Raw genomic sequence first — 26,185 nt, forward strand, 5'->3', positions numbered from 1 at the left:
CACGACAGCTACAATTCCCTGGGCTACTTCCCCATGGCCTCCTCCCAACACCTTCTTTGTCCTCACCACAGGACCTTCCTCTTGATGTCTGTTAACGATTGTACTCCTCAGTCCTCCAGGAGCACGTCCTCTCACTCCCAGCTCCTTGCACACCTCACTAACTGGAGTGAGAGCCTTTTTTAAACCAGGTGTCCTGATTAGCCTTAATTAATTGTAGCAGGTTCCCAATTGACTACTGGTGTCCTAGTTAGCCTGCCTTAATTAGTTCTAGAAAATTCCTGAGTGTTCTGGAATAGTCCAGGAAAAAGGAAAAAGGGACCTGCTTAACCTGGAACTAAGGTATCTACCTTCGACCACTCTCTTGTAGCCATCTGGCCTGACCCTGTCACAATATGTGTAGTTGAGATTGTTTTCCAATGGTAAATGTTTTCATAGATATTCTTAGCTGGAACTCAGGACAGCTCTTGAGAATTAGCTGGCTTATGTGCAGTGTTTAAATTTCTTTTTGGCTTAATTGAAGAACTAGCTTCCTGTAATAGAAATAAGTGAATTAAATTAAATGGAAAACTGACTTAACTGTTTTCCTTCTGATAATATTTCCGTTAAGAATCTCTGCCTGAAGCTGTAATGAGAGAAAAGCAAGAGATATAACAAAAATGTCTGTTTTCTTCTAACTATAGACTGAGGAAAACAAGGCATATATGTTTCCTTTTTTAGATATATGGGTTTCTTGAATACCTCTGACATTGGAATCTCTTGTGTAAATGTAATTCACAACTGCTATCCATGCTCTTGGCTAGGAATTCACTTCAAACTCTATTAAAATAACTGTAATATGAATATTGCTGAGTGAGCTCTTTAGCAGTGATTTCTAACTGCTGTCAGCATGTGGCTTTAGAGTAAACATTTGTTAAGACTTCTCCATTTCATCAATAGTTCTAAAATGGTGTGTTAGTGGCATATGAAGTATTCTATTATCTAAGCATGTTATCCTACTAAAAATATGTTGAGTCGCTGATTAAGGCAACATGCCATTTGTGTGAGCAACTTCAAAATAATCAAGTCAAAGATTTTTGTTGATTATACAAAAGACTGAATACCTCTTTTTTTTTTTAAATTGATGTTTATATGGTAAAAAGTGAAGAGCCTAATCACTGATTACACATGTAATTTATAAAATTCAGGTAGCTAACTCATAGGTCTCAAAATATAATTGTAAATGGGGAATCATCATTGAGCGGGTATGTTTTCTAGTCCCATGGGGATCAGTTTTTGACCATATGTTATTTAACATTTCTATCAGTGACCTAGAAGAAAACATGAAATCATCACTGTTAAAGTTTGCAGATGACACACAAATTGTGGGAGTATTGACGAGCAGATTCACCCCTGTGGCACCTCCTGCTGGTCTGTTCTGGGAATTAGCTTGTTCCAGCTCCGGAGCACCCTCTGCAGGCTGGTGATCCGCCTGTCCTCTTGGCCCCTATGTCCCTCCCTGGACCCAGGTGCCCTGTTAACTGGGATGCTGCCCCCTGGCAGCATCCCACCAATCTGGGTCTCCCCTCCCTGGGGAACCCCAACCCACTATCCCCACTTTGCCTCAGTTTTGGCTACTGCCCAGTCTCCATCTAGCCCCCATTCACTGGGGCAGACTGCAGTATCAGCCACTCATCATAGGCAAAGGGGTTTGGACCTGCTGCCTTTTGCCTACCCCTGGGCTGCCTCCTGCAGCCCCCAGTACGTCTTGGCCTTATGCTAGGCCGCAGCCTGGGGCTTTCCAGGCAGGAGCTCCCCAGCTCCTCTGCCTTTCCCCAGCCCTGCTTCACTCAGGTACTCTATGTCTAGCTCCCTGCAGCCGGGCACTTCTCTCTCTACAGGCAGAGGGAGACTCTCTGGGCTCCTGGCTTACTGCCTCTTATAGGGGCCAGCTGGGCCTGATTGGGGCATGGCCACAGTTGAGCCTGCTTTCCCCAATCAGCCCAGGCTTTCCTTCCCAGCCTCAGCCTCTCCCAGGGCTGTTCCAAGCCCCGAAGGGCAGGAGCAGGGGACCACCCTGCTACAGGGAGTGGTAAATAATGAAAACAGATCATTGGTAAGATGGGCACAAGCAAACAATATGTTTTTAATATGTCTAAATGTAAATATATCTCTCTAGAAACAAAGAATACAGGCCATACTTACATGATAGGGGACTCTCTCCTTGAAAGCAGTGACTGAAAAAGATTAGGGGTTTGTGGTGGATAATCAGTTGAACATGAGCTCACATCCAATCCTTGGATGCATAAACGGGAATCTCAAGTAGGAGCAGAGGTTATTTTACCTCTGTATTTGTCATTGGTGGGACCCCTTCTGGAATATTGTGTCCAGTTCTGGTACCCACAATTCAAGGAGGATATTGATAAATTGGAGAGGGTTGAGAGAGGAGTCACGAGAATGATTAAAGGATTAGAAAACATGCCTTATAGTAATAGACTCCAAGAGCTGTATCTATTTAGCTTAACAGTGAGAAGATTAAGAGGTGACTTGGTCATAGTCTATCAATACTTACATGGGGGAAAATATTTGATAATGAGCTCTTGCATCTAGCAGAGAAAGAGATAGCACAATCCAATAGCTGGAACTTCAGACTGGAAATAAGGCATAATTTTTTAACAGTGTGGATAATTAACCATTGGAACAGTTTAAGGGTTGTCGTGGATTCTTCATCACTGGCAATTTTTAAATCAAGATTGGATGTTTTTCTAAAAGATATGCCCCAAAATTATTTTGGAAAAGTTCTATGACCTCTGTTATGTAGAAGGTCAGACTAAATTATCACAGTGGTCTCTTCTGGTCTTGGAATCTATGAATAGGAAATGATATGATGTCTGTAAACATTGAGGAGAATGGGAACCAGTCATTTGAGTCAAGACTTACTCTGCAGATTGAGTCCAACTGTTAACATCTTATTTTAGACTAGGTTTAAAATTGGTTTTGTAAGAGTTTATGTATTGACCTAGGAATAGCATAAAACATTAACGTTATGTTTGATTAAAGATTCATATCCGCCCTGCTTCCCTTGTGTCTTATATTACACCATCGTTGCCACTTTGAACATCGAGGAGTGACATTAACTGCCTCTCATCCATCCTTCTGCATCAGGGTGACTTGAAAAATGGGACTTCTACAGGCTCTGAAGACCTCCAAAAGCAAAAATTTTTACTAACAGTATATGGAGATATAATTGTTATTTAATGTGTTACATAAAAGGAGGTTTTTCACGTGTACTGATACTGAATTTAAATGACGTATGAAAGAACATACTGTGTGATGACATTACTTCTGTTGTTTTACAGATCATTCTTTGATCACTCAATGCATAGTGCACTGCCTCTTGGAATATACCTGGCAACTAAATTCTGGATGTATGTGACATGGTTTTTCTGGTTTTGGAATGATATCCTTTTTCTTGTTTTCAGTAATATAACTTTTTCATTTTAGTGATTTGTATCTGTTTAACATCAGTGCTGAATTCTAAATATGACCTCAAAAGTAAAGAATGAATTTTAATTTAAAAATAGCTACAACCATTTAAAATTCTTAATGCTTAATTGGTTTTGTTAAAATAGAACTTTACTATGCCATAGTAATCGAAAATCTTAATGGTTATTTTTGTACTGCTTTAAAATTACATTGTTGTTTTGTGCCAGTAACAATGTTTTCCTCAAACCTTTTCTTTGAAAATGTCTATCCAAACTTTTTCTGGGGTTTTTTTTTTGGTCTTTTTTTCCCTTCATTTCTTTAGCAGAGAAATGCAAGTGGTTGTGTAGACATGTGAAGGCCATATGTTGCCAAAAAGATTATAATTACGTGAACTCACCGTGACCTATAGTCTTTAAACTTAAGTAGCATATATGCTTTTCCTAGGATAAATAGATAACTTCATTTTCCCTAGTCACTCATATTTATCACTTCTGGTGTCATTTTTACAGGCAGTTCAACCAACTAGCTATTCCTAAGTAGTTTGCAAGTTCCATTTTATATGGACTTCAAAAATATGTTAAATAAAATACAGCTGATGAAACTAAACAGAATACATTCTGTGGACATAATTAGAATTGCTGGGATTTGCCAACATCACATCTTTATAAAATATTAGCCACTGGACAGAATGTATAACTAGATCTGCCTAGACATAAACTTACCATGTTCAGAAAGAAAGTAGAAATTGAGTCAGATTTTGTCAAAAATTCACTTTACCATATTAATCGAGTTAAATTTCTGTTCTACCTTCTCTGGGTTGCACATTTTAATAATATTTTATCATTTGACCAAAGAATCAACAAACACATTTTATTAACGCCTGTTTAATTTTTACTTAATGCTTCCAGTTTTAAGTATTTTTAAGTGAATGTAATGCTTATGAAAGATACTGGCTGGATAATCCAATATCACTGCAGTCACCTTTGATTGCCACTGCTTTTTCATGCTTAAGAATGATCTGTTACTCCTAGATATTATTTAAGCCAAACATTGAAGTTAAAAAGCAGTGTTGCAAAAAACATTTTTCTTTTTGAGTCTTTCATGTCTGTTAGGATGTAAACATACAAGTGTGAGTGCCACTGTGCCTAAAATCTCTGAGAATCTTGTTTAAAAAGTGTTAAAATATTGTCTAACATAATCAGTCAAAGATATATAACATTAAATTCTTCCTTCAGTTAGGGTCCCTATTGTATTCCACTGAGGGTTTACACATCTGAATCACACATCTGGACCTAGAGATTTTTTAAGCATTAGTGTCTGTTGGTCTGTGCATGTGCCCTTGGCTCACCACATGGTATCAACTGCATCTCCAGTTCCTTCTCACCGCTGCATCATCTGGGTTGGAACTATTAGTGTCCTCTTACATGTGATGCACTTTAAAAATATACAGTTGTTCATAATTAGTTTTACATTTTTTTTTACCGTTTTTATAGTAATCTTTAGTAGTTTTAGAGCAGGATTGGTGCTCCTTTTTTGGAGAGTTTTAACAAAGAAGATGCCTCTACTGCTTGGGAGAAGCCCACATTTCATCCAGGTGCAGTATCTGCCAGTCCTTTCCAAGTCATACCTGAGAATGCCAGGCTCTCCGCTATGGAAGCACCTCATGGATGTCACTATAAGACCTCATACAGACCCTGGCCAGCAATGCCTCCTCCTTCCCCTATACCAGGAGTGCACCTCTAATTCCAATATCCGAGGCAGGCACTGGCAGTACCGCCATTGTGATCCCTGCGCCAGGGCCTAGTCGTAAGGTAAGGTTATAAGTCTTCCTCTATGCCTAAAAAGGGAAAGACTCCTTCCATGAGTTCCAGTCATGGGGACGGACTGCACTAAAGCACTAAAGACGGTGTACACAATTCTGCCGATTCCACCAGTGAACCAGTTTTTGTACTTGGAGGACTTGAATGAAAGTCAAGGGACCATCCATCTTTTCCTGCCACTATGAGTACCAACGGAGGCCTTCTACATCATGGCAGTATCCTCCACTCCAGCTGCTGCAGAGCCAGTGGTTTCCTGCACCATGAGGCCCTCCTCAGCACCCTCCAGATCCATCCTGCTGGCCCTGTTGGGGATCCCAGTGAATACCCTCTCTTCCCCCACTACCGTACCCACATGCGGGTACTGGACTATGCCGAAAACCCAGGCTTTAAAATCTGTGCTTCCTGCCCACATTCCTTCTCGGTCAGCGAGCAAGATCAATACTGCCTCTACTGCTTCGACCACGGCCATCCTCCATGATATGCTGCTTCAGGATATATGTAGAGTGGCCACGTGGAGTTCAGTACATACCTTTGCCATACATTATGCCTGGGTGCAGGACTCTGCGACGGATGCCTCATTCGGCATGGCTGTCCTCCGCTCAACCTTTCTCATCCTTGCACCCTCTTCCGACTTAGATACTGCTTGTTAATCACCCTCAGTGGAATACATTAGGGGCCATCACTCGAAGAAGAGGAGGAGGTTACTTACCTTTAGCTGGAGGTCCTTCGACATGTGTGGTACCTATCTATATTCCACTTCTCAGCCTCCTTCCCCTCTGCTGTGGATCTGTTGGATTTGCGGTGGAGAAGGAACTGGAGATACGGTCAGTCTGCCCCAGCTTTTATCACCTTGGACGGAAACATGAGGTGAGCCAAGGACACACGTGCAGATCAATGGACACTACAACAAGAAAAATCTCCAGCTCCGGACGCATGGTGCACATCCGTAAAGCCTCAGTGGAATACAGAGAAGGACCACGCATCTCGAAGAACCTCCAATTACAGATAAGTAACCTCCTCATCTGTAAGTGTAAAAATTAAACATCTACTGTAAAAAGTAGAGAGAATGAATGCCGAATATTAGACTGTGTGGGGCAAATTATTTTACCTCAGAACATACTGAGAATCTGCAATGGATGAACCATACAGCATAAAACAGTGTGAACCAAATAGAAAATGTTTGTGCAATTCAAGGGAAAGGGAATTTCAAGTCTGTTTTATCTGATTATTGTACTAAATAACTGGCTGTAGTATTATGTGGCTTTGTTGTGAAAATGGAAGCAGACGTGTAGATCAAATCCTCTTTAAATCAAATGAACACACATCAGCTGGATAATGTTGCTTTATGCAATTTGATGACTAATATTTCCAGATACAATATGGAAAAGAATGGAGGGTACACAGTAAAAATTTTAAGCACAATACACATTCTATAAAGCTATAGAAGGCTCTTTGATTTGTATCTGAAAAGCATAATGAACTACCTTGCATTCAGCACTGTTACTAAAAAATCACCTTTATGAAATAATGTGCTGCACGCAGTATCTTTTTTCCCCTTTCCCCTTCAAAATCTATCAATTTAAAAAGAAATTTCAGCTCCCTTTCTTTGTCAGGTTAAAATATAGAAACGGGAATGCCTTTTCATATCAGTGGAGAAATTTAACTACAAACTTCTTTTGGCCTGGAATTAACTTGGCTCACATTCTGTAAGCTGCTTTAAGTTATAAATCTTGCATTGTATAAAAGAGAGGCTAGAAAATATTTAAAATCAGTTGCATGCTATGGCTAAACAGAAAAATGATTCTGTGAATGCTTTAGTATATGAAATGCAGATATCCTGGAAAATTATTACTATAAAAGAGCATTCTGACATTTGTTAGGGATTATTTGCAAACCTCTTGCTCAGCTGTATTTGAGAAGAGATTGCATGAACAGCTTTATTATTCATACGCTACTGTATGTCCTGTATTTTTACAACAGATATGGGGTGAAATTCCACTTGTAAAGACAAAAAAGACACAGTGGGACACATGGAGCCATTTTCAATTACTACGGGGGGGATATACGTCTCCCCCTTATCCGTTGTTTCGCATATCCATCGCTCATCAATAGAGGAACGTGTTCCGATGCACATCTGTCCCAATCCGCATATCCATCATTTGCAGTACTGTAAGTTGCAAGCGACGGATATGCGGATCGGGAACGACATGAATCGGAACATGTTCCCCTATTGATGAGCGACAGCTATGTGTAGCCACAGGTGGGCCACAGCCCACCCACTTAACATCCAGGCCCGTCCCTTCCGAGTCCCAGCTCTGCTCCCACCCCAGCACTTGCCCCACACCCCCACCCAGTGCTCCAGCTGGAGAATGGGATCAGGGCACCGGGGCTTGTCTAGCTCTGGCGCTCCAGTCGTGGAGCGGGGTTGGAGTATTGACCCACTCCGCTCATCCGGCAGTCCTGCCAGGGAGTGGGGTCAGGTTACAGAGGCTTCCAAGCCCCCAACCTCTGGTCCCTGGCTGGAGCGCCAGAGCAGGGCAAGCCCCCACACCTTGACCCTGCTCCCCTCCCGGTAGGAGCACCTGGCAGAGTGGGGCAAGCCCCGAGCACTGGCCGGGGGCGGAGCGGGTGGTGGTGCAGGGACACATTTTTCTGGGAGCTCCTGGCCAGATCACTCCTACCTCTCTGCCACTCACCCAAGTGTCCCCTCATGCCTATACCACTGCTTTACCAGTGGGTCCGTGGTATCCCGTCGTTTTGGTATCCCTCACCCTTTTCAAGAACACAAGCCCAACGTATACCGGGGACCCCACTGTATCACATATTACTATAATAATGTACTTTCAGATAAATTATTTTTTAATTATTTTAGTTCATTTCCACAAAAACAAACAGATTTTGTTTGCATGGTGTGATCACTCCCACCACTTAAAGCCACATCAGACAGAGATTGTAACAAACCAATCAGTTTTAACAGTTTAAGATACAACAGAAAGCCTAAAGTGTGAAACCTTGTGGTTTAGCTAAATTGCTTCACTTTTCATGTGACTACTTTGAAATTGCAGAAAATCAGCTGTTAATCTTAAAGTTTTTTAATATTTGTCATGATATTCAGTTTCTGTCCTCTTACTTGACTCACTTGGCTTCTGAAGTAGAAAGTTATATTACCTTAACTGGACATTGAATTGTATATACTGAATTGTTATCTATATAAATAAGAGTGCTTATAAATCATATCTGGAATATTAAATATTACTTGATTACACTTCCAGCAATGAACTTAAATTTAAAGTAGAACAGATAATGAAAACTAAACAGATCTTGAGATCCTTAGAAGGCAATATGGAAATGCAAAGTATTATTTTTACTTAATATTATTGCATTGAAAGTCCCCATAAAGCAACTTGATGTGTAATGAATCCTTTTGGAAGTATTTTTGAGTAAAATAACTTGCCAGATTCATTTAATGAAAACTGCCACAATGAGGAATTTCATCAGATATCACTTTACCCACACTACAGAAAATAAAGAAGTACTGTGCTCTGCTCTAAGTAATCACGTAAAGCTGTAAAAATATAAAGATTCTTACTCTGACCACAGTTCTATGTCTTATGCTACAAAAATAAAGCAGGCATGTAATTTCTTTTTTTCAATAAAGCTACAGGGCAATTTGCCAGAAGAACTAGCATGAATTTGGCATTTTATTACAATGACTTCTAACTTAAAATTATCAATTAAAGTATGACAGCTTACAGAACTCAGTCTCTCAAATAGCTTGTCACAAAACACTGTCATCCCTAATGAAAAACACTAATAGTACCTTTGTTTTCACCGTGTCACTTTTGAATACAATGCGGTTGTTACAAAGGCTTATGGGCACTTACCTTTAAATGTCAAATTGACTGTTAATGATCTGCAACTTTGACTTTTAAAAAATCAATATAATTCTATCTAGTTTCTTGTGTTTACTACTTTTATTTGCCAGTGAACATTATTAGTCAGCATGTAATTCCCAAGTGAAGATCTAACAAGTAAACAACTAAAGGAAAACCAAAAGAAAACCTGTAAGGAAAGGAAAACAAATCTGAGATGGTTTAGTTCATCATCAGTGTCTAAGGGTTCTGCATTTGGGCACTTACCTGCCAAAAATTGAACATGATGCTGTCTGGCTTCTGAACAACAGATAAGTTTCATTTTCCACCATATATTGATCTTACGCTTCATGTGTGCACCCTACAACAACAGTTGGCCTGGCTTCACCATTCTGAAATAATTAGGAACAATATGAAGTCGATTTCAAGAAATGCTGCTTGAAAAACCCTTTTGTTTATACAGCAGACCTGCCTTTCTATTCCAGTTTTTACTGGTAAATCAAAAAAACCAAATCAACGGCAATCACTAGTCCAATTAAAAACTGACTATGTCAGTTTTATGCCTTTCTGCACCTTTGGTATCCTCTCATGTTATAATGACCGAATATGGGATTTTGAAAAGCAGCTAAGGGAGTTAGGCACCAACTTTCATTCACTTTCAAAGGGAGTTAAGCCCCTAGCTCCCTTAGATGCTTTTGAAAATCCCTTCCCAAATTTCTACTAGTTGGCCAGTTAATGCTGATAGCTGAACAGAGAAGACAATCATCATTTTTTTAAATAAAACTTTACAAGGCATCACACGTACATACAGTCAAAATTATAGAGACAAATCCAAGAAAAGAACAAAGGAAGACTTACATTCAGAAAGACAAAGAGGCTACTAGTTATGAAGGTGTAGCTTTGAGACCTATTGAGTAATTGGGTTTGTTCAGAATGCTCTGGGGGAGTGTCCTGATATGTCTGTGTGTATATACATAGACACACACTTTTTCCCCACCTCCCCTTTTCAATTTATAGCTCTGGTTCCAACCAATATTTTGCTTGATATGTACACCTCTACCCCGATATAACGCTGTCCTTGGGAGCCAAAAAATCTTAACTGAGTTATAGGTGAAACCGCATTATATCGAACTTGCTTTGATCCGCTGGAGTGCGCAACTCCGCCCCCCTGGAGCGCTGCTTTACTGCGTTATATCTGAATTCATGTTATATTGGATCACATTATATCGGGGTAGAGGTGTAGTTGTAAATTAACAGCAATTTGTATGTAATTGAAGCCACTAAATAGGTTGCAGTTTTGGATCAAACTTCACTAACCAAATATTCACATCAACTTTTATGTATTCTGTCACTTTAATGGGACAATCATAATTCCTCAAACTGCTTTGATAATTACAGTGAAAGGTGTTACTTTGTAGTAAGGTAATAAATGGGTCATGGATTTTTGCACTCTGTCTCACGCAATGAAAACCGGAAAGTGTCATGGTTAAGTTCATTTTAGTATTTTGCTTTAGGATTAAGACCTAAATATTTCTGGAACCCTTTACTTCATAGAAAGTTGCTGAGTGGGAAATCTGCAAAGGAGGAATTGCTGCCAACATTATGCTTCAGCTTTGCAGCCACCTATACGGGGGTGTACCTCTCTCTACTTGGGTCTGAGTGAGGAAAATTTTAGGACTGAAAAGAAGTGAGGCCACAACTGGAGTTGGGCAGTTAATGGAGTTTTGAGTTCACTGGGAGTTTTGTAAAATAAATAGTTTCAGCTTGATACAAAAACAGTTGTTTAAATTTTTCAATGTGTAGAAATTAAAGAAAAAATAAAAAATTACAATGTTTTAATGTTACCGAAATGAAAAATTTCAACACAAAACATTCTGGTAACGTAAAAAGGAAGTGTTTAGTTTTAACCTGAAAAATTTCATTTAGACTTTCAGGCATTTTGACGAAAGCAAGCAAACAAAAGTGGCAGCAGGGAAGAGGTGAGTGGGGCCTCCCTTATAAACTCCTTTAATAAAAAAAAAAAAAAAAAAAAAAATACCAGCATCCAGAGGGGAGAGTGAAAAAGCCCCATCTCACAATATCCCTTGACACAGTGGCTAGGGCACTCCAGTGATGTGAGAATCCCAAGTTTAAATCCTTTTTCCTCATCAGTTAGTGTGTGGACTTGAATCTGAGTCTCCCCGCCTCCCAGAAGAGCATATTAACCACTGGGCTAACCCTTATGGGGGGAAAGACACCATCTTTGTGAATCCTTTGCTTGCTGTTGTGATAAAGTCTGTCTAAAAGTCCAAACAAAAAGTTTCATTTTTACATTAACAAAGCATTTTGACTCTTTTGGTTCCATCAAAATTAGTCCATGAACTTGACTTGAATTCACTAATAGTTTGTAGACCTGAAACTGCATTTTCTGATAAATAAACTATTCATCCAAAAAACTTCATCCCGCTCCAGCCATCAGTGCTTTGCCTCCAGGTAGAATGTCGCCTGTACTGTTAAATGTTTCAAAGCTTCATGTGTTTTTCCACATACACTGCTGGTGTCCCTAAAAGCTCTGTAAGTTCCCATAGGTCTTCCTTTAAGTAAGTTACTCTGTTGGCCAGGGTGTGCCTGCCCTTTTCCCCATGAGGCTTCTGAATTGCCTCTGTCAGCACAACCTTCCCCCACTCAGATTCTTGTTCGTTCACCTGACATCTTTGCTCCTTGTTTTCATTTTCCCGAAATTATCTGCTGAGATTTGATCCACTCCCACCCTTTTATCATTCATCCATAATCCTACTTCCCCATTCAGCCTTCCTTTCAGTTTCAGTATGCACAAGGCCAATTTTCTGTCTTCCCGAGGATGGTTTCCCTATCAATGCTGCACTTATCTTCGGAGTCCTCCTAATAAAAGATAGCAAGGGAGGGGCTGAACTTTGCCATTTTATCTGAGGACTCTTAGGCCTGATCTACGCTACAGAGTTAGGCTGATGTAAGGCAACTTATGTTGACCTAATTCTATAAGCGTCTACATTAAAATGTTGCTCCCACAGATGTTGCACACTACACTGACTTAATAACTCCAGTTCCACAAGAGGCATAGGGTCAATGTTGATGTAGTTAGGCTGATGCAGTGTCAGTGTAGATACTGCATTGCTTACATCGACTGTTGCTGCCTTTCAGAAGCTGTCCCACAATGCCAAACACTGACAGTGAAATTGGTGCAAGTGCTCCTGGTGAGGACGCACACCACGACCCAAGGAGCGCAGTGAGGACATGCCCAAGCGATTTAATTACTGTGGTGGCTGTACGTCGCCGTAACTTAGGTTGACATAATTTTGTAGTGTAGACATATCCTTAAGTTCTGTCCATATAATCTGTTTGAGTGAAGGGTGAGAGGAACATGCAGAAAAAAGTCTCTGGCTTACTGCCTGTGGGGCCCAGATGCATGAGCAGTTTTTTGGTCACAGGAACATATTGTCCAAATTTTATACAGTAGATTTAATATAGTAGCTTAAAAGTAAGGTCACAAACTGAAGGTTATAAAACCATTTTACTGGACAGAAAATAAATTGTCGTCCTGCTTATTTCTTTTTAGCAGTCTAGACATGACGTTTAGTAATTTGGAATGAATCATGTAATTTTTTTCAATTGTACCTTATTGTTCATAGCAGATGTCTGTTTAAGGGATTTTAAATAGAAGATGTTTCACATATTTTTCTGCTTTTTTTATTGTTGTGACACAAATATCAGTGAAAATAGTATTTTAGAGAAAATGTAAACCCGTAAAGCTATGTAAATAAAGTGAACTTATTTTTGGCAGGAGCTAATTTTAAAAAATTCATTTAGCAAGAAACTGAGTTAGTAAAAAAAAAGATTAAACTCAACTTTTAATCAGTAGAGATCAAATGCAGCAGGGCATATAGTAAGTTATGGTGTATATGGGGATATGTGAGTTATAATTTAGTGAAAAGAGCTTGTTTTATTCAAGCTTAATTAGTCTTTATAGTGAGCTAACATGCTAAGAGGCTACTGTATAGAGCACATTATTAAAAATTAAAATTAGCTTATCAAACATTTTCAGTTACAGTTCAAATCTACAACTAGTTTCTTCCTTCAGAGAACGGAATCAGAGCAAGGACTTTTTTTTAGGGTACGATAGGATACAAGACATACAGAATTAATCAAATATGCTTCATTTCGGCAAACAATTGTTTAAATACTGTGAGTTTGATTCTCAGGGTACATCTACACTGCCATCAAAGCTGTGATTGCAGCTTAGATAGGCATACCCACCCTGTCTTTAACCTAACTAGTATGGCTAAAAATAGCAGTGAAGATACAGAGCCTGGCCTCGGTCACAGGCAACGTAAGTATGTGCCCAGGGTTCTGGCAGACCTGTACAGCCCATGCCACCACCTCTTGACAGCTGTTTTTTAGCTGTGTTGCTAGATTCAAACTAGTACACTTTGGCATGCTATTGCAGTGTTAGACTGTTAGACATGGCAGTTTAGCGTGTCCAGCAGTGTAAAGAGGCCTTAATTACATTTACACTCTAAGGCCTCTGTACATTGCCAGCATGGTGTAAAGGCACCGTAAGATAAATTAGAATTGGACCCCATATCATTTTTTCATGTTTTTACTATGAATATTTTTGTCTGTATATTGATGTAGAATGTTTTAGATAATGCTACTTGTTTGCTGATTATCTTCTAAAAAAAAAATCAGAGTCTGGCTCAGCATTCATAATTCACTATACACTATACCAGGGGTCTGCAACCGCGGCTCCGGAGCCGCATGCGGCTCTTCAGCCTCCTTGTTGTGGCTCCCTTCGGCCTTGACAAAAGAAAAAAAAAGAAAAAAAAAGAATAACGGTTATTTATTAATTTAATTTTTATTTATATTATTTTATTTTTGTTTATTTTGTTGCAGTTATCTTGGAGTTCGAGGTGATACTTTAACATCGAATTTTTAAAAAGTTTTTATAATTTGTCAATTAAAATATACGTCACATCCACGTCTATAGCCCTCGCCTTTACCTGCAGGCGGCTTCTTGAGTGTGCGACCCCCGCGGTAAGCTAACCATGAATACATCCCAAAAAAGAAAAATCTCAGAAGAAAATAGAGAGTTTAATTCTGCATGGACAGATTCCTTTGCCTTCACTGCCAACGACGCTGGCTTACCTGTGTGCTTGATATGTGGCGAGAAATTAGCAAACAACAAAAAATGTAACGTTGAAAGACATTTTAAAACAAGCACTCAGCATTTTCTGAAAAGTACCCAACTGAAGATGGGCGAAAGAGAGCGATTTCGGAACTACTACGGAAGGTTGAGCAGAGCAAACATACTTTCAAGAAGTGGATCAACTCTCCAAACTCAACTACAGGTGCTAGTTTTGTGGCAGCTCATGAGATCGTAAGGAGGGGAAAGCCGTTCACAGATGGAGAATACATGAAAGAATGGTTCATAAAAATATCAGAGCATCTATTCTTCGAATTCAAAAACAAACAGGAAATTATTCAGAAAATTAAAGAAATGCCTCTCTCTGCAAAGACCGTCAAGGACAGGTCCATTAAAATGGCAACAAACATCACCAGTAAGCAAATTGATGACATCAATTCAGCTCAAGCATATTCAATTGCCTGTGATGAGTCAAGTGATGTAAACGATATTGAGCAGACAGCACTGTTATGCAGATATGTGAACTCTGATGGGCCGCAGGAAGAACTGATTGAACTCATACCGTTAAAGGGCCAAACGTGGGGACAGGACATTTGTGAGGCTGTTTTGAGTTGTCTAAAAGCCAAAGGAATAAACACCACTCACCTGGTGTCAGTGTCTACTGATGGTGCACCCAGTATGAGAGGAGCACAGAAGGGCTTTGTGAATTTACTTCAAAAGTCGCTGGATCGAGAGCTGATGACGTTTCACTGCATCTTGCACCAAGAAGCACTGTGCGCTCAAACATTCCCCCCTGAATGTGTGGAAGTGATGAACCTCGTTATTAAGACAGTGAACAAAATAATTGCAAACGGGTTAAACCACCGATAGTTTTGTTCATGGTTAGATGAAGTCGAGAGCGCATATTTGGATCTCCTGCTGCACAACAGAGTTCGGTGGCTGTCAAGGGGAGACGTGCTGAAACGCTTCGCTGCTTGTCTGGAACATGTGAAAACCTTCTTGGAAAGCAAAGGCCTCAGCTATCCTGAACTGGGAGACCTCGATTGGCTGGAAAAATTTTATTTCATAGTGGATATGACAAGTCACTTAAACACGCTGAATAAAAATCTCCAGGGAAAGGGAAGCACGGCCCTGCAGTTGCTGGAGGATGTTCTGGCGTTTGAGCGCAAGATGACAGTGTTTGCCAGAGATGTACAGAGAGGTACGCTCTCTCACTTCACCTCCCTGAGAGAGTTCAAAGAAGAGAACAATCACATAAATTGTGATTATTTACACTGTGCAATTATGGCAATGCAAGCTGCATTTGGAGAAAGATTCAGCGAGTTCAGAAAGGAAAAAAACACTCTGTCCTTCCCTGTCACACCGCTGGACATCGACCCATCCCTGCTGAACATATCCGCATTCACAGGGATAAGTCAGCCCGATCTTGAAATTGAACTGGCCGACATAGCGGATAAAGACTTATGGGTGTCCAAGTTCAAAAGCCTGACAGCGGATCTCGAAGAAGTCGCCCGTCAGAAGGCCACTCTCGCTAAAGAGCACAAATGGAATGATATTGAAAACCTCCCCAAACCCGACAAACTTGTTTTTGAAACATGGAGTGCCATTCCCGACACGTATATGAACATGAAAAAGTATGCATTTGGAGTCCTGACCATCTTTGGCTCAACATACTTAAGTGAGCAAGTTTTCTTGAGCATGAACTTCATAAAGTCCAAATATCACTCCCGCCTCACAAATGAGAGCCTACAGTCCTGTGTGAAGATCAAAGTCACATCTTACAGCCCCGACATAGGGAAGATCAGCATCGAGCTTCAGAAACAGAAGTCGCATTAAACAGGTGAGAACACTAACATTTAATAGGCTATTATTATTCAGAAAAAAACATTTATTTCAGACCCGGAGCTGATGTAGTTTTTTATTGTATGTTCAGGTGCTTCGGTTGATTGCTGGCCGAGAAAGAAACCCGAAGAGGATGAGAGCACACTGAAATGGACTTGTCAAAAAACGTTCTTAATTTTATGTTTACTTTTTTAAAACTGCTAAGCTACAACTATATGTTTTTTTATATTAAAGTGGGCTACGCTTTATTTTAATTTTACACAAATACGGGAAGGACTCAAAAAGGCCTGCATAGTTCAGTGTTTAATTTATTTCAAAGTAGGCCTACACATGCACACTGCACTTCTGTTTGTTGTATTCTGTTGTTGTAACAGGTACAATTAAAAAAAGATTAAAACTTTTAAAAGTTTATAAGCAGTGTTATGTTTTGCGGCTCCAGACTATTTTTCTTTAGTGGAAGAGGGGGCAAAATGGCTCTTTTGATAGTAAAGGTTGCCGACCCCTGCACTATACAGTTCCAAAATCTCATTTTCCATGCCATTAAAAACAACAACAAATGAAACTCAGTTTTCCATAAAATTCCTTACATAAAATTTTATAGATTATCAATGCATAAAATGTTCAGATGCCAATTTTAGTATATACAGCCATGTAAAACACTATATCAATCCATATTCAGGGTTTGATGCTGCAAAAATGTACATAAATAACAAACTTTACTCATATGGGTAGTCCCAATGACTACTGAAGTCAGTGACTTTACTCATGTACATGTTAGTAGGATTGGTACACTAACATGCCAGATTTTTGGGTCCCTCAGAAGTGCTGTACTTCATGCTCATTATTGGCTATTACTAGAAAATCTATTAATTCTATGATTTAAACCACTATAAAGCTGTGTATATCCTAGCATAGGGAAAAAAATTAAACTAGTGGTTATTCCTTGTATTTATATTGCTCTTGAATTTATAAACACTTTCAGGAATATTAAGAATTCTTATTTTATAGGTATTAGATTATATATTTTTAAATGGCTTTCATTGGTCCAAAATATGAGTATTCGCTTATAAGAGGATCATGTTTCAAATAGCACCCAAAAAACCCAACAATTTTGCTTTTTCAATTATTTGCTTTATACTGAGAGAGCTTTCAAATTAGTGTATAAACTCTGAGTTGAGTATCTTGGAAATGAGCATAGGTTGAGGGATTACTGCTGGGTAACATCATTCTCTGTTAAACAATCCTTTATATGGTTAAAAGCATTCCTTTGGGTGATCTAACTGGAATTTTAAGACAATGAAGACATAAGCAGTCAAATGAGAATCTGATAAATAGAACTTCAGGATATTTACTGTGAAATCAGGAAATACTTTAAGGAGATACTATATGGAATTTAAATTAAAAACAACAAAGAACAGATAGGAATAACTGAATTATGATCATTCCTATTTTAACACAATGTAAATAGTTATAAAGAGTTAGGCAATCAAACTGCCTTAAGAGAATTTCTACAGAATGTGGAGTACAATAGACGTCTTTAAGACACAATATTTTGTGCTTATTTTAAGTATCGTTGATTTTGGCAACTTTTTAGAACAAAGTGATTCTTGGTCATCTTATTTCAAGTTGACAGATGTTAATAATTCAGCCTGGTTTAGTCTTTCTGTAATCTTTTTCATTTTGAACTTCTTTAGATTCCTTGACTTTAAACACATCTCAGTTTTCTCTTTATACATCTTCCATTCCTTGCCAATAGTGTTGCACTTTTCTACAATTTTGGAAAATCCTGGAAATCAGACCCAGGAATCATTAAAGCCACAGAAGAACAAAAGAAAAAGGTAAAAATACTACAGACTATTTTAGGAGGATGGGGAGAAAATGCTATGTCCTTTTTCAAGGATGAGTTACCCGTGTGTTTCCAAATGTTGAGTCACTTGCTGTTTAGCACAGAGAAATAAGAGTAAATTGTTGTGAAACAAAAGAATAGCAATATCAAAAGGTTGTTTCTGCATTTATCTTACATATTCCCTTGTCTTTATTTGCAAGTAGCGTGCAGGTCTTGCTTTCTAAATTTAACATTCATGATGTTTTAATTGAGAAAATAAAATTGTAGCTTAAATTTAATGAGGTGGTAATGTGTATAAATCTTGATATTAGGTTCAAAAAGTGATGAGATGAGGTTGAAAGTGATGATAAATTAGGTAATCCAGATTCATTTATGGAAGCATAAAAATCTGCTCTATTCTGCATAGGTTCTTGTACCTCTCTCCTTGCAGTAGTACCTGAATGCCAAATGTACTTAACTATGGGACTAACTTAATGTTAGCTGTATACAATGTTGTTGTAGCCATGTTGGTCTGAGGATATTAAAGAGGCAAGTTGGGTGAGGAAATATCTTTTATTGAACCAACTTCTGTTGGTGAAAGAGATGAATTTTCAAGCTTACATAGCTCTTCAGTTCTAGGAAATCTACTCAGTGTCACAGCTAAATACAAGGTGGAACAGGTTGTTTAGCATAAGTAGTTAACATATATTTCAAGGGACCATTCAAGGTGAAGTGTCCAGTGAACACCTCTCCAGAAGAAAGGAGGGGGGAAAAAGCTAGGGGCAGGGGGGATTGATAAACACCCCCACGGCATACCTTTCAAGATCCATGCGTCTTATACATGCTAATCACAACACGTGGTGTACCTCACAATGCACTAAATGCACCAATAGCAACTGTGTGGGTAAAACCTAGACAATCACTATGCTCTTGAATTAACTCACACAGAAGAATGACAAAAACACTATATCGCCTGTGGATGACCAGATTTCACAAAGAGACCACTCTATATCAGACCTCTCAGTCCCCATCCTCAAAGAAACGTGCACAGCACCTTCAGAAGACCAGCCTAGAAGCTTAAATTCATAACTTTGCTAGACACTAAAAATCATGGACCTAATAGAGACACTGGATTTATGACTTATTACAACAATCTATAACAGGGGTGGGCAATAATTTTTTGCTGGAGGGCCACTCAACAAATTTTGATAAGTTGTCACGGGCCACACATTTCTACCATATTAGTGGAGGGGATGCGGGGTCTGGCAGGGAATTTGGGTGCAGGAGGGAGCTCCAAGATGGTGCAGAGTGTTGGGATGCAGCGGGGGGGTGGGGGCGGCTCTGGGAGGAAATTTGGTGCTGGAGGGGACTCCAGGTGGGAGCAAGGGATTTGGGTGCAGGAGGGAGGGCAGGGTCTGAGGGAGTTTCGGTGCAGGAGGGGGTTCTGACCTGGGGCAGGAGCTTGGGGTGTGGGAGGCGGAGTGAGGTGTAGGGTCTGGCCGGGAGGTGCTTACCACAGGCGGCTCCTGGCCAGTGTTGCAGCAGGGCTTAGGCAGCCTGCCTGCATGTTGTGGCCTCATACCACTCCTGGAAGCGGCTGCAGCCAGCTGCTGCTGGCACATCTCTGCGTGCCCCTTGTGGGGAGGAGGGCAGCGGGTCTCCATGCACTGGCCATGCCTGCAAGCACCACCCCCCACAGCTCCCATTGGCCAGTTTCTAGCCAATGAGAGCTGTGAGGATGGGGGTGAGGGCAGCACGTGGAGCCACCTCCCCATCCTCCCTTCCCCGCCAGGGGCACGCAGAGGCATGCCAACAGCAGCCGGCAACTTCCGGGAGCGGTATAGGGCCACTGCAGGCAAGCAGCCTGCCTGAGCACCCCACTGCACTGCGGGACTATTAACGGCCCGGAGATCGCAAGGGGGCAGCCAAAGAGCCTGGCAGGCTGGACAGAAATGTTACATGGGCCAGATCTGGCCCGCAGGCCATATTTTGCCCACCCCTGATCTATAACCCATTAACACCCACCCCAGCTTTCCCCCTACTGGCCACTTCACCTTGAATAATCCCGTGAAATATGCTTTAACTGCTTATGCTAAACAATCTGTTCCACCTTGTGTTTAGTTGTGACACTCATGTCTACGCTGCAGACAGACACCCACGGCTGACCTGTGCCGGCTGACTCAGGATAAGGCCATATCTACAGTACCACTTATGTTGCTCGGTACCACTCAAAACTGATGTTGCGGAGTACCACTCAAAACTGATGTTGCTCAGGGATGTGGGGAAAAAAACACCCCTGAGCTGCAAGTTTCTCCAACCTAAGTGGTACTGTGCACAGTGCTGTGTCAGCGAGAGAGCTTCTCCCGCCAACATAGCCACCGCCACTCATTGGAGATGGTTTAATTATGTTGACAGTAGAGCTCTATGCTCTCAGGAGAGCGGCATAGAGCAGCTGTACTGCTGTAAGGTCTCTAGTGTAGACATAGCCTAAGTAGCTGTTTAATTGTGGTGTAGACGTTTGGATTCGGGCTGCAGCCCAATCTCAGATGTCTACACCCCAATTAAATAGACCCCCTAGCTCAAGCCCAAAGAACCTGAGTCAGCTGATAAGGGCCAGCCATGGGTGTGTGATTGGATTGTAGACATTCTCTCTTTGTACATTTCCCAGAAGAGTTTTGTGTAAGCTTAAAAGCTTGTATCTCTCACAACAGAGGCTGGTTGAATAAAATATATTACCTCACTCATCTTGTCTCTAATACTAGTGTAACCCACACACCTTCTGGGTGTGGTGTTCTGTCCCGTCGAGTGGCAATGAGACCACTTAGGGTATATCTATACTACCCGCCGGATCGGCGGGCAGCGATCAATCCAGCGGGGGTCGATTTATTGCGTCTAGTCTAGATGCAATAAATCGACCCCCGAGCGCTCTTCTGTCGACTCCTATACTCCATCACTGCGAGAGGCGCAGGCAGGGTTGACGGGGGAGCGGCAGCAGTCACCTCACCACAGTAAATAGATCGATCTCCCCTGCCCCCAGTGTAGACCAGGCCTTAGAGAGAGTTAAATGAGTGTGCTCTACAGCCTTAGTTAAAAGGCAGTTGGCTTTTAGCTCATGCTGTAGAAGCTCATGCACTAAGTTCCAGAGGTCCCCAGGTTGATCCTGCCCAACCACAACCGGAGTCTGTCGGCATTACAAGTGGGGGCACTTCCGGGATTTCAACTGGGAAGTCTCTGAAGCTCGGGACATGCTTCCTCAGCTAAGGGAAGTATGTAACTCCCACATCTCCTGGCTATGGTGTTCTGACCCATCGAGTGGCACCGAGACCACTTACAGAGAGTTAAATGAGTCTGCTCTACAGCCTGAGCTAAAAAGCAGTTGGCTTTTAGCTCATGCTGTAAAGGCTCATACACTAAGCTCCAGAAGTCCAAGGTTCAGTCCTGCCCACTGATGACCAGAGTCTGTCATTGTTACACTAGCTGTCACTTTAAATGTCATTGCTTAAAGATTTTGCCAACTCTGTTTTAAAAATAAATAAAACTTACACATTACTGTAATTTAAATATACTATACCAACAAAGCTAGAGCTTCTGCTGACAAAATATTGAATTCTGTTTGAGTCAAGCTGCCTCTTCGGTTCTGATGTTGAGATAGACATCTGTGATTAGCTTTCATTGGCATTTGAAAGTAATTCATCTTGGCATATAATTTATGACCAGATACATTTATAATCTTTTACCATGAGCATTTTATGATACTCAGGCCCATTACTGTTAGCAGTTCTAACTTGCCCTTTATTGAAATGAAGTTTTTGAGCAATCAAACCTAGGATTCACAAATTCCCAAAATGAGAGCAGCAGTAACCTCTTCCATTAGTTTATGGGAGAGATTTTCAAAAGCCCCTAAAGGAGTTAGGAGTACAAGTCCCATTGAAAATCAGTGAGACTTGTGCTCCTGACTCACTTAGGTGCTTTTGGAAATCCCACTCTCAAGCATGCTGTGCAACTCACTGCAAATCAAAGTGGAATGACATCAGGCTGCCTGGAATTATATATTTGTCCATGTACTGAGTAGTAATCTCTGATGAGGTTGTGATTGGTTAGATTATTTTTGTTTACAGGATAGATCAGTTGTTTTTTTAATATCAGTGAATGTGCAGATTCAGGCATACAGAACTGCTTTTCTGTTACTGTGCATCCACCAAGTTGGATGCTGGGCTAGTCCAATCTAAGTACCATTCCTTCAGCAGGGCTACATAACTAAGGCCTGGTCTACACTGGTGGGGGGGGGGGTCGAACTAAGGTACGCAAGTTCAGCTACGCGAATAGTGTAGCTGAACTCGAACTACCTTAGTTCGAACTACTTACCCGTCCAGATGCCGCAGGATCGAAGTCCGTGGCTCCCCCGTCGACTCCGCCACCGCCATTCGCGGTGGTGGAGTTCCGGAGTCGACGGGAGCGCGTTCGGAGTTCGATATATCGCGTCTAGATGAGACGCGATATATCGTACTCCGAGAAGTCGATCGCTACCCGCCGACCCGGGTTGGTAGTTTGGACGTACCCTAAGTAGAATTTTAACACTTTGTAGAGTAGTAAGCCCCACATAAACACAGGAGTTTCATTGAAGTCAATGGGACTGCTCACCTACTTCAAATAAAGCACATGCTTCAGTGTTATGCAAAATCAGGGTCTAAATAAAAAATAGCCAGTTTCCAGTCTTCTTCCATCAGGATTTTGTCACTGTGCTGACAGAAAAATATGACAGAATAGTCATAAGTACCTTCTGCTCCTTTTCTAATCAGGAGAGGTGAAGAAGGACTTAAAATCATATGGATCCAAAGACACCAACGTGACAGGGCACTTAAAACCTAGAACCATGGTTAAAATATATTTTGTGTACTATGGCTGAAGGTACACATTAGACAAGCGTATTTGGTCTTTAATTTTATTCCTTAACTATTCATGCTAATCAGAGTTAATTCTTCCTGGATCAAGAAAAGTAGCTTTGGCAAAAGACATTTTCAGGACAATTCCTTTGAAATCTGTGAATATATATTTTCCAGACACTGCAGACTTTACATAAAAGCCTCTTGTGGCACAATCTTCAGCTGCTGAAATATAAAAGTTGTTGAAAATGTAGACTGTTTTCATTTCCTAGAGTTATAAGTCACCACTATTCCAATAACAAAATAGATACTGGAAGGACACATAAAATGAAAGGATCTAATTTAATGTAAGGAAATTGGGATGTTGTAACTGAAATCCACCATTGTATATCACTTGATCCATAAGCATAGCATGATGCATAGTGGGTTGGAGGTTTGGCTTTTATTACTGCTTTTGTGGTTACAAGATGAACATTCTATGGAGTAGGTAATTGCAGCTTTGAGACTTTGGACTGTATACCACTGAACTTAAATTTCTCCTTCTTGACTGATGGGTCCTGACTGGAAGGTAATCTCTGAGGATTTATCAAAATGCAAAATAGTTTGAGTTTAAATCTGTGATTTTAAAATCAATTTAGTTAAACCTGTGTGCTAAATTCTGTGTGGATGTGCTAAGTCAGTCTAAACCTGCTTTATATCTATTTAGCTTAAATCAACTAAGAATAGGTTTAAGGTAAACTAAATAAGCCACTTTTAATTGGAAATAAGTGTCTACATAGAGTTTTGCACCAGTTTAAATAGGTTTAAAACTTATTTAAATTAAATAATCTGTTATAGGCAAAGCCTGAGATAGTCTGAGCATACAGACCTGAATATGAGCTACAGAAATCATTTAGCATTGGAAATTAGATGGGTATGTGTTTAAAAGTTTAAATACTAATTTTATTTCTTGTTTGTTTCTTCCAAAGACAATAGTTGAACTTGCAGAGACAGGAAGTCTGGACCTCAGTATATTCTGCAGTACCTGTTTGGTAGTATGGTTTTTATTTTTATTTATTTTTGTTTCCACTTAATTGAAATGTAAATATCAGAGGTTGTGTGTGGTGGGCAAAACTGGATATTTATATAGTAAATAAATGAGACTCTTTCTCTCCCCCCCCCTCCATTTTCTCCATGTTATTTCAGAGATGGATGTTATTTTAAAAAAAAATAGCATTGACCTTCAGTTCACGGTTGTCATAGGTTTCTCCCCCACTTGGAGCTTTTGGGTTCACAAGATGGGGACCTGCATGGACTCCTCTAAACTAAAATCCTAGTTTAGATCTGGTAAAAGCTGCCACCACCCAATAATGTACGTGTATTGGGACACAGTCCTTCCCCAAAATCCTTGGGGATCCCAAGAGCCCCAAATCCATGGAGTTCTTTCACCTAGGAGAAGTAAATCATTCCCCCCTGCTTCCTCCCCCCTCCCTTTTCCTAGGAGAGATACTGGGATTCAACTACAGAGGAATGCCTTCCTTTTCCCTCCTCCCCTTTCCCTGAGAATTCACCCAAGGAAAGAAAGTAAACTGTCCCTGTAATACCAAGATGGAACAATACACAGGGTCTAAACTTATCAATCTCTGGAGAGAATCCCCCCTCCTTTCTTTCTCAGTAAAAGCAATAACAGTACAGAATTAAAGAAATTCTATAGCAAAACACACAATTGCAAATGTAGAAATCAAATTATAAGACTAATTCACCTTTCTAATACTTACTATACTGGATAGTAGGAAATACTCCAGGAGAACTTGGAGACATGTCTGGCCTCTCTTAGATCCAAAAAGAGCACACAGAGCAAACAAGGAACACAGACAAAGGCTTCCCTCCACAGAGATTTGAAATTATCCTGTCCCTTGATTGGTCCTCTGGTCAGGTGTTTCTCAGGTTACTGAGCTTGTTAACCCTTTCCAGGTAAAAGAGACCTTAACCCTGATCTGTTTATTTATGACAACGGTACTGACAAATGTATTTTGTACTTCCATGCTTGCTGATGACTTTATAAGCATTATTGTTTTCTTAATATCTGTATGCTTTTAAACCTGTCAGGGTTCCTTCCTCACTCTGAACTTTAGGGTACAGATGTGGGGACCTGCATGAGAACCCCTAATCTTAATTACCGGCTTAGATCTCGCTGTTGCCACCACCCAAATTGTTAATGAGTCAGTTGGGAAACTCTGTCTCCCCCCCCCCCCCCCCGCCGTATATCTCCCTCCCAAATACTATAACCCTTCCCTGGGTAGCTTTGAGAGACTTCTCCACCAATTCCCTGGTGAACACAGATCCAAACCCTTGGATCTTAAAACAAGGAGAAATTAACCATTCCCCCTCCTTTCCCCCCACCAATTCCTGGTGAGTCCAGATCCAACCCCCTTGGATCTTAAAACAAGGAAAAATCAATCAGGTTCTTAAAAAGAAGGCTTTTAATTAAAGAAAGAAAGGTTAAAATCATCTTTGTAAAATCAGGATGGAAAATAACTTTACAGAGTAATCAGATTCATAGAGCCCAGAGGAACCCCTTCTAGCCTTAGGTTCAAAGTTACAGCAAACAGATGTAAACTTTTTAGCAAAAGGAACATTTACAAGTTGAGAAAACAAAGATAAAACTAACACGCCCTTCCTGGCTGTTACTTACAAGTTTGAAATATGAGAGACTGGTTCAGAAAGATTTGGAGAGCATGGATTGATGTCTGGTCCCTCTTAGTCCCAAGAGCGAACAACCCCCAAAACAAAGAGCACACAAACAAAAGCCTTCCCCCTCACCAAGATTTGAAAGTATCTTGTCCCCTTATTGGTCCTCTGGGTCAGGTGTCAGCCAGGTTACCTGAGCTTCTTAACCCTTTACAGGTAAAAGGATTTTGGTGTCTCTGGCCATGAGGGATTTTCTAGTATTGTACACAGGAGGGCTGTTATCCTTCCCTTTATAGTTATGACAGAACCCTTTTGTGTTTTGATAATTATTTGGAAGAGCATACTTTTTCATCAACAATATTAAAGGAGTGCTTTGATTAGCAGTTTCCATATGGCATACAATCATTTATGCAGTCATTCAGTCTGAGGAACCATTTTTCTTTATCTGACCATAAAAAAAATGACAACTTTAAATTATGCCTTTGTATAATGTAAAGTTGTTTTTCTCATTAATGAGGTATTAGCTATTTCTGTAGGTCAAATGATAGTTTCTATATCAGCAGGTAAAATCAAGGAATGGCATGGCGGAAAAATTGTGATGGAGAACACTCTATGGATTGAGTTTTGCTAACTTTGACACAATCCTGCAACTG

The 26,185-nt window shown here is 40.4% G+C and overlaps 1 protein-coding gene across 3 annotated transcripts in view; it reads left to right on the plus strand.

The window, feature by feature from the left end:
- The window catches only part of ZDHHC17 (zinc finger DHHC-type palmitoyltransferase 17), a 135,458-nt gene that overhangs the window by 82,731 nt on the left and 26,542 nt on the right, over positions 1-26,185 (plus strand). For all 3 annotated transcript variants that reach the window (XM_044989002.1, XM_044989009.1, XM_044989018.1), the window contains 3 exons: positions 3,336-3,436; positions 17,868-17,992; positions 23,831-23,893. In XM_044989002.1, the coding sequence (XP_044844937.1) occupies positions 3,336-3,436; positions 17,868-17,992; positions 23,831-23,893 (289 nt within the window). The remainder of the gene's footprint in view (positions 1-3,335; positions 3,437-17,867; positions 17,993-23,830; positions 23,894-26,185) is intronic.

The sequence above is a fragment of the Mauremys mutica genome, chromosome 1 (assembly GCF_020497125.1).
Source record: "Mauremys mutica isolate MM-2020 ecotype Southern chromosome 1, ASM2049712v1, whole genome shotgun sequence".
NCBI classification, from domain to species: Eukaryota; Metazoa; Chordata; order Testudines; family Geoemydidae; genus Mauremys; species Mauremys mutica.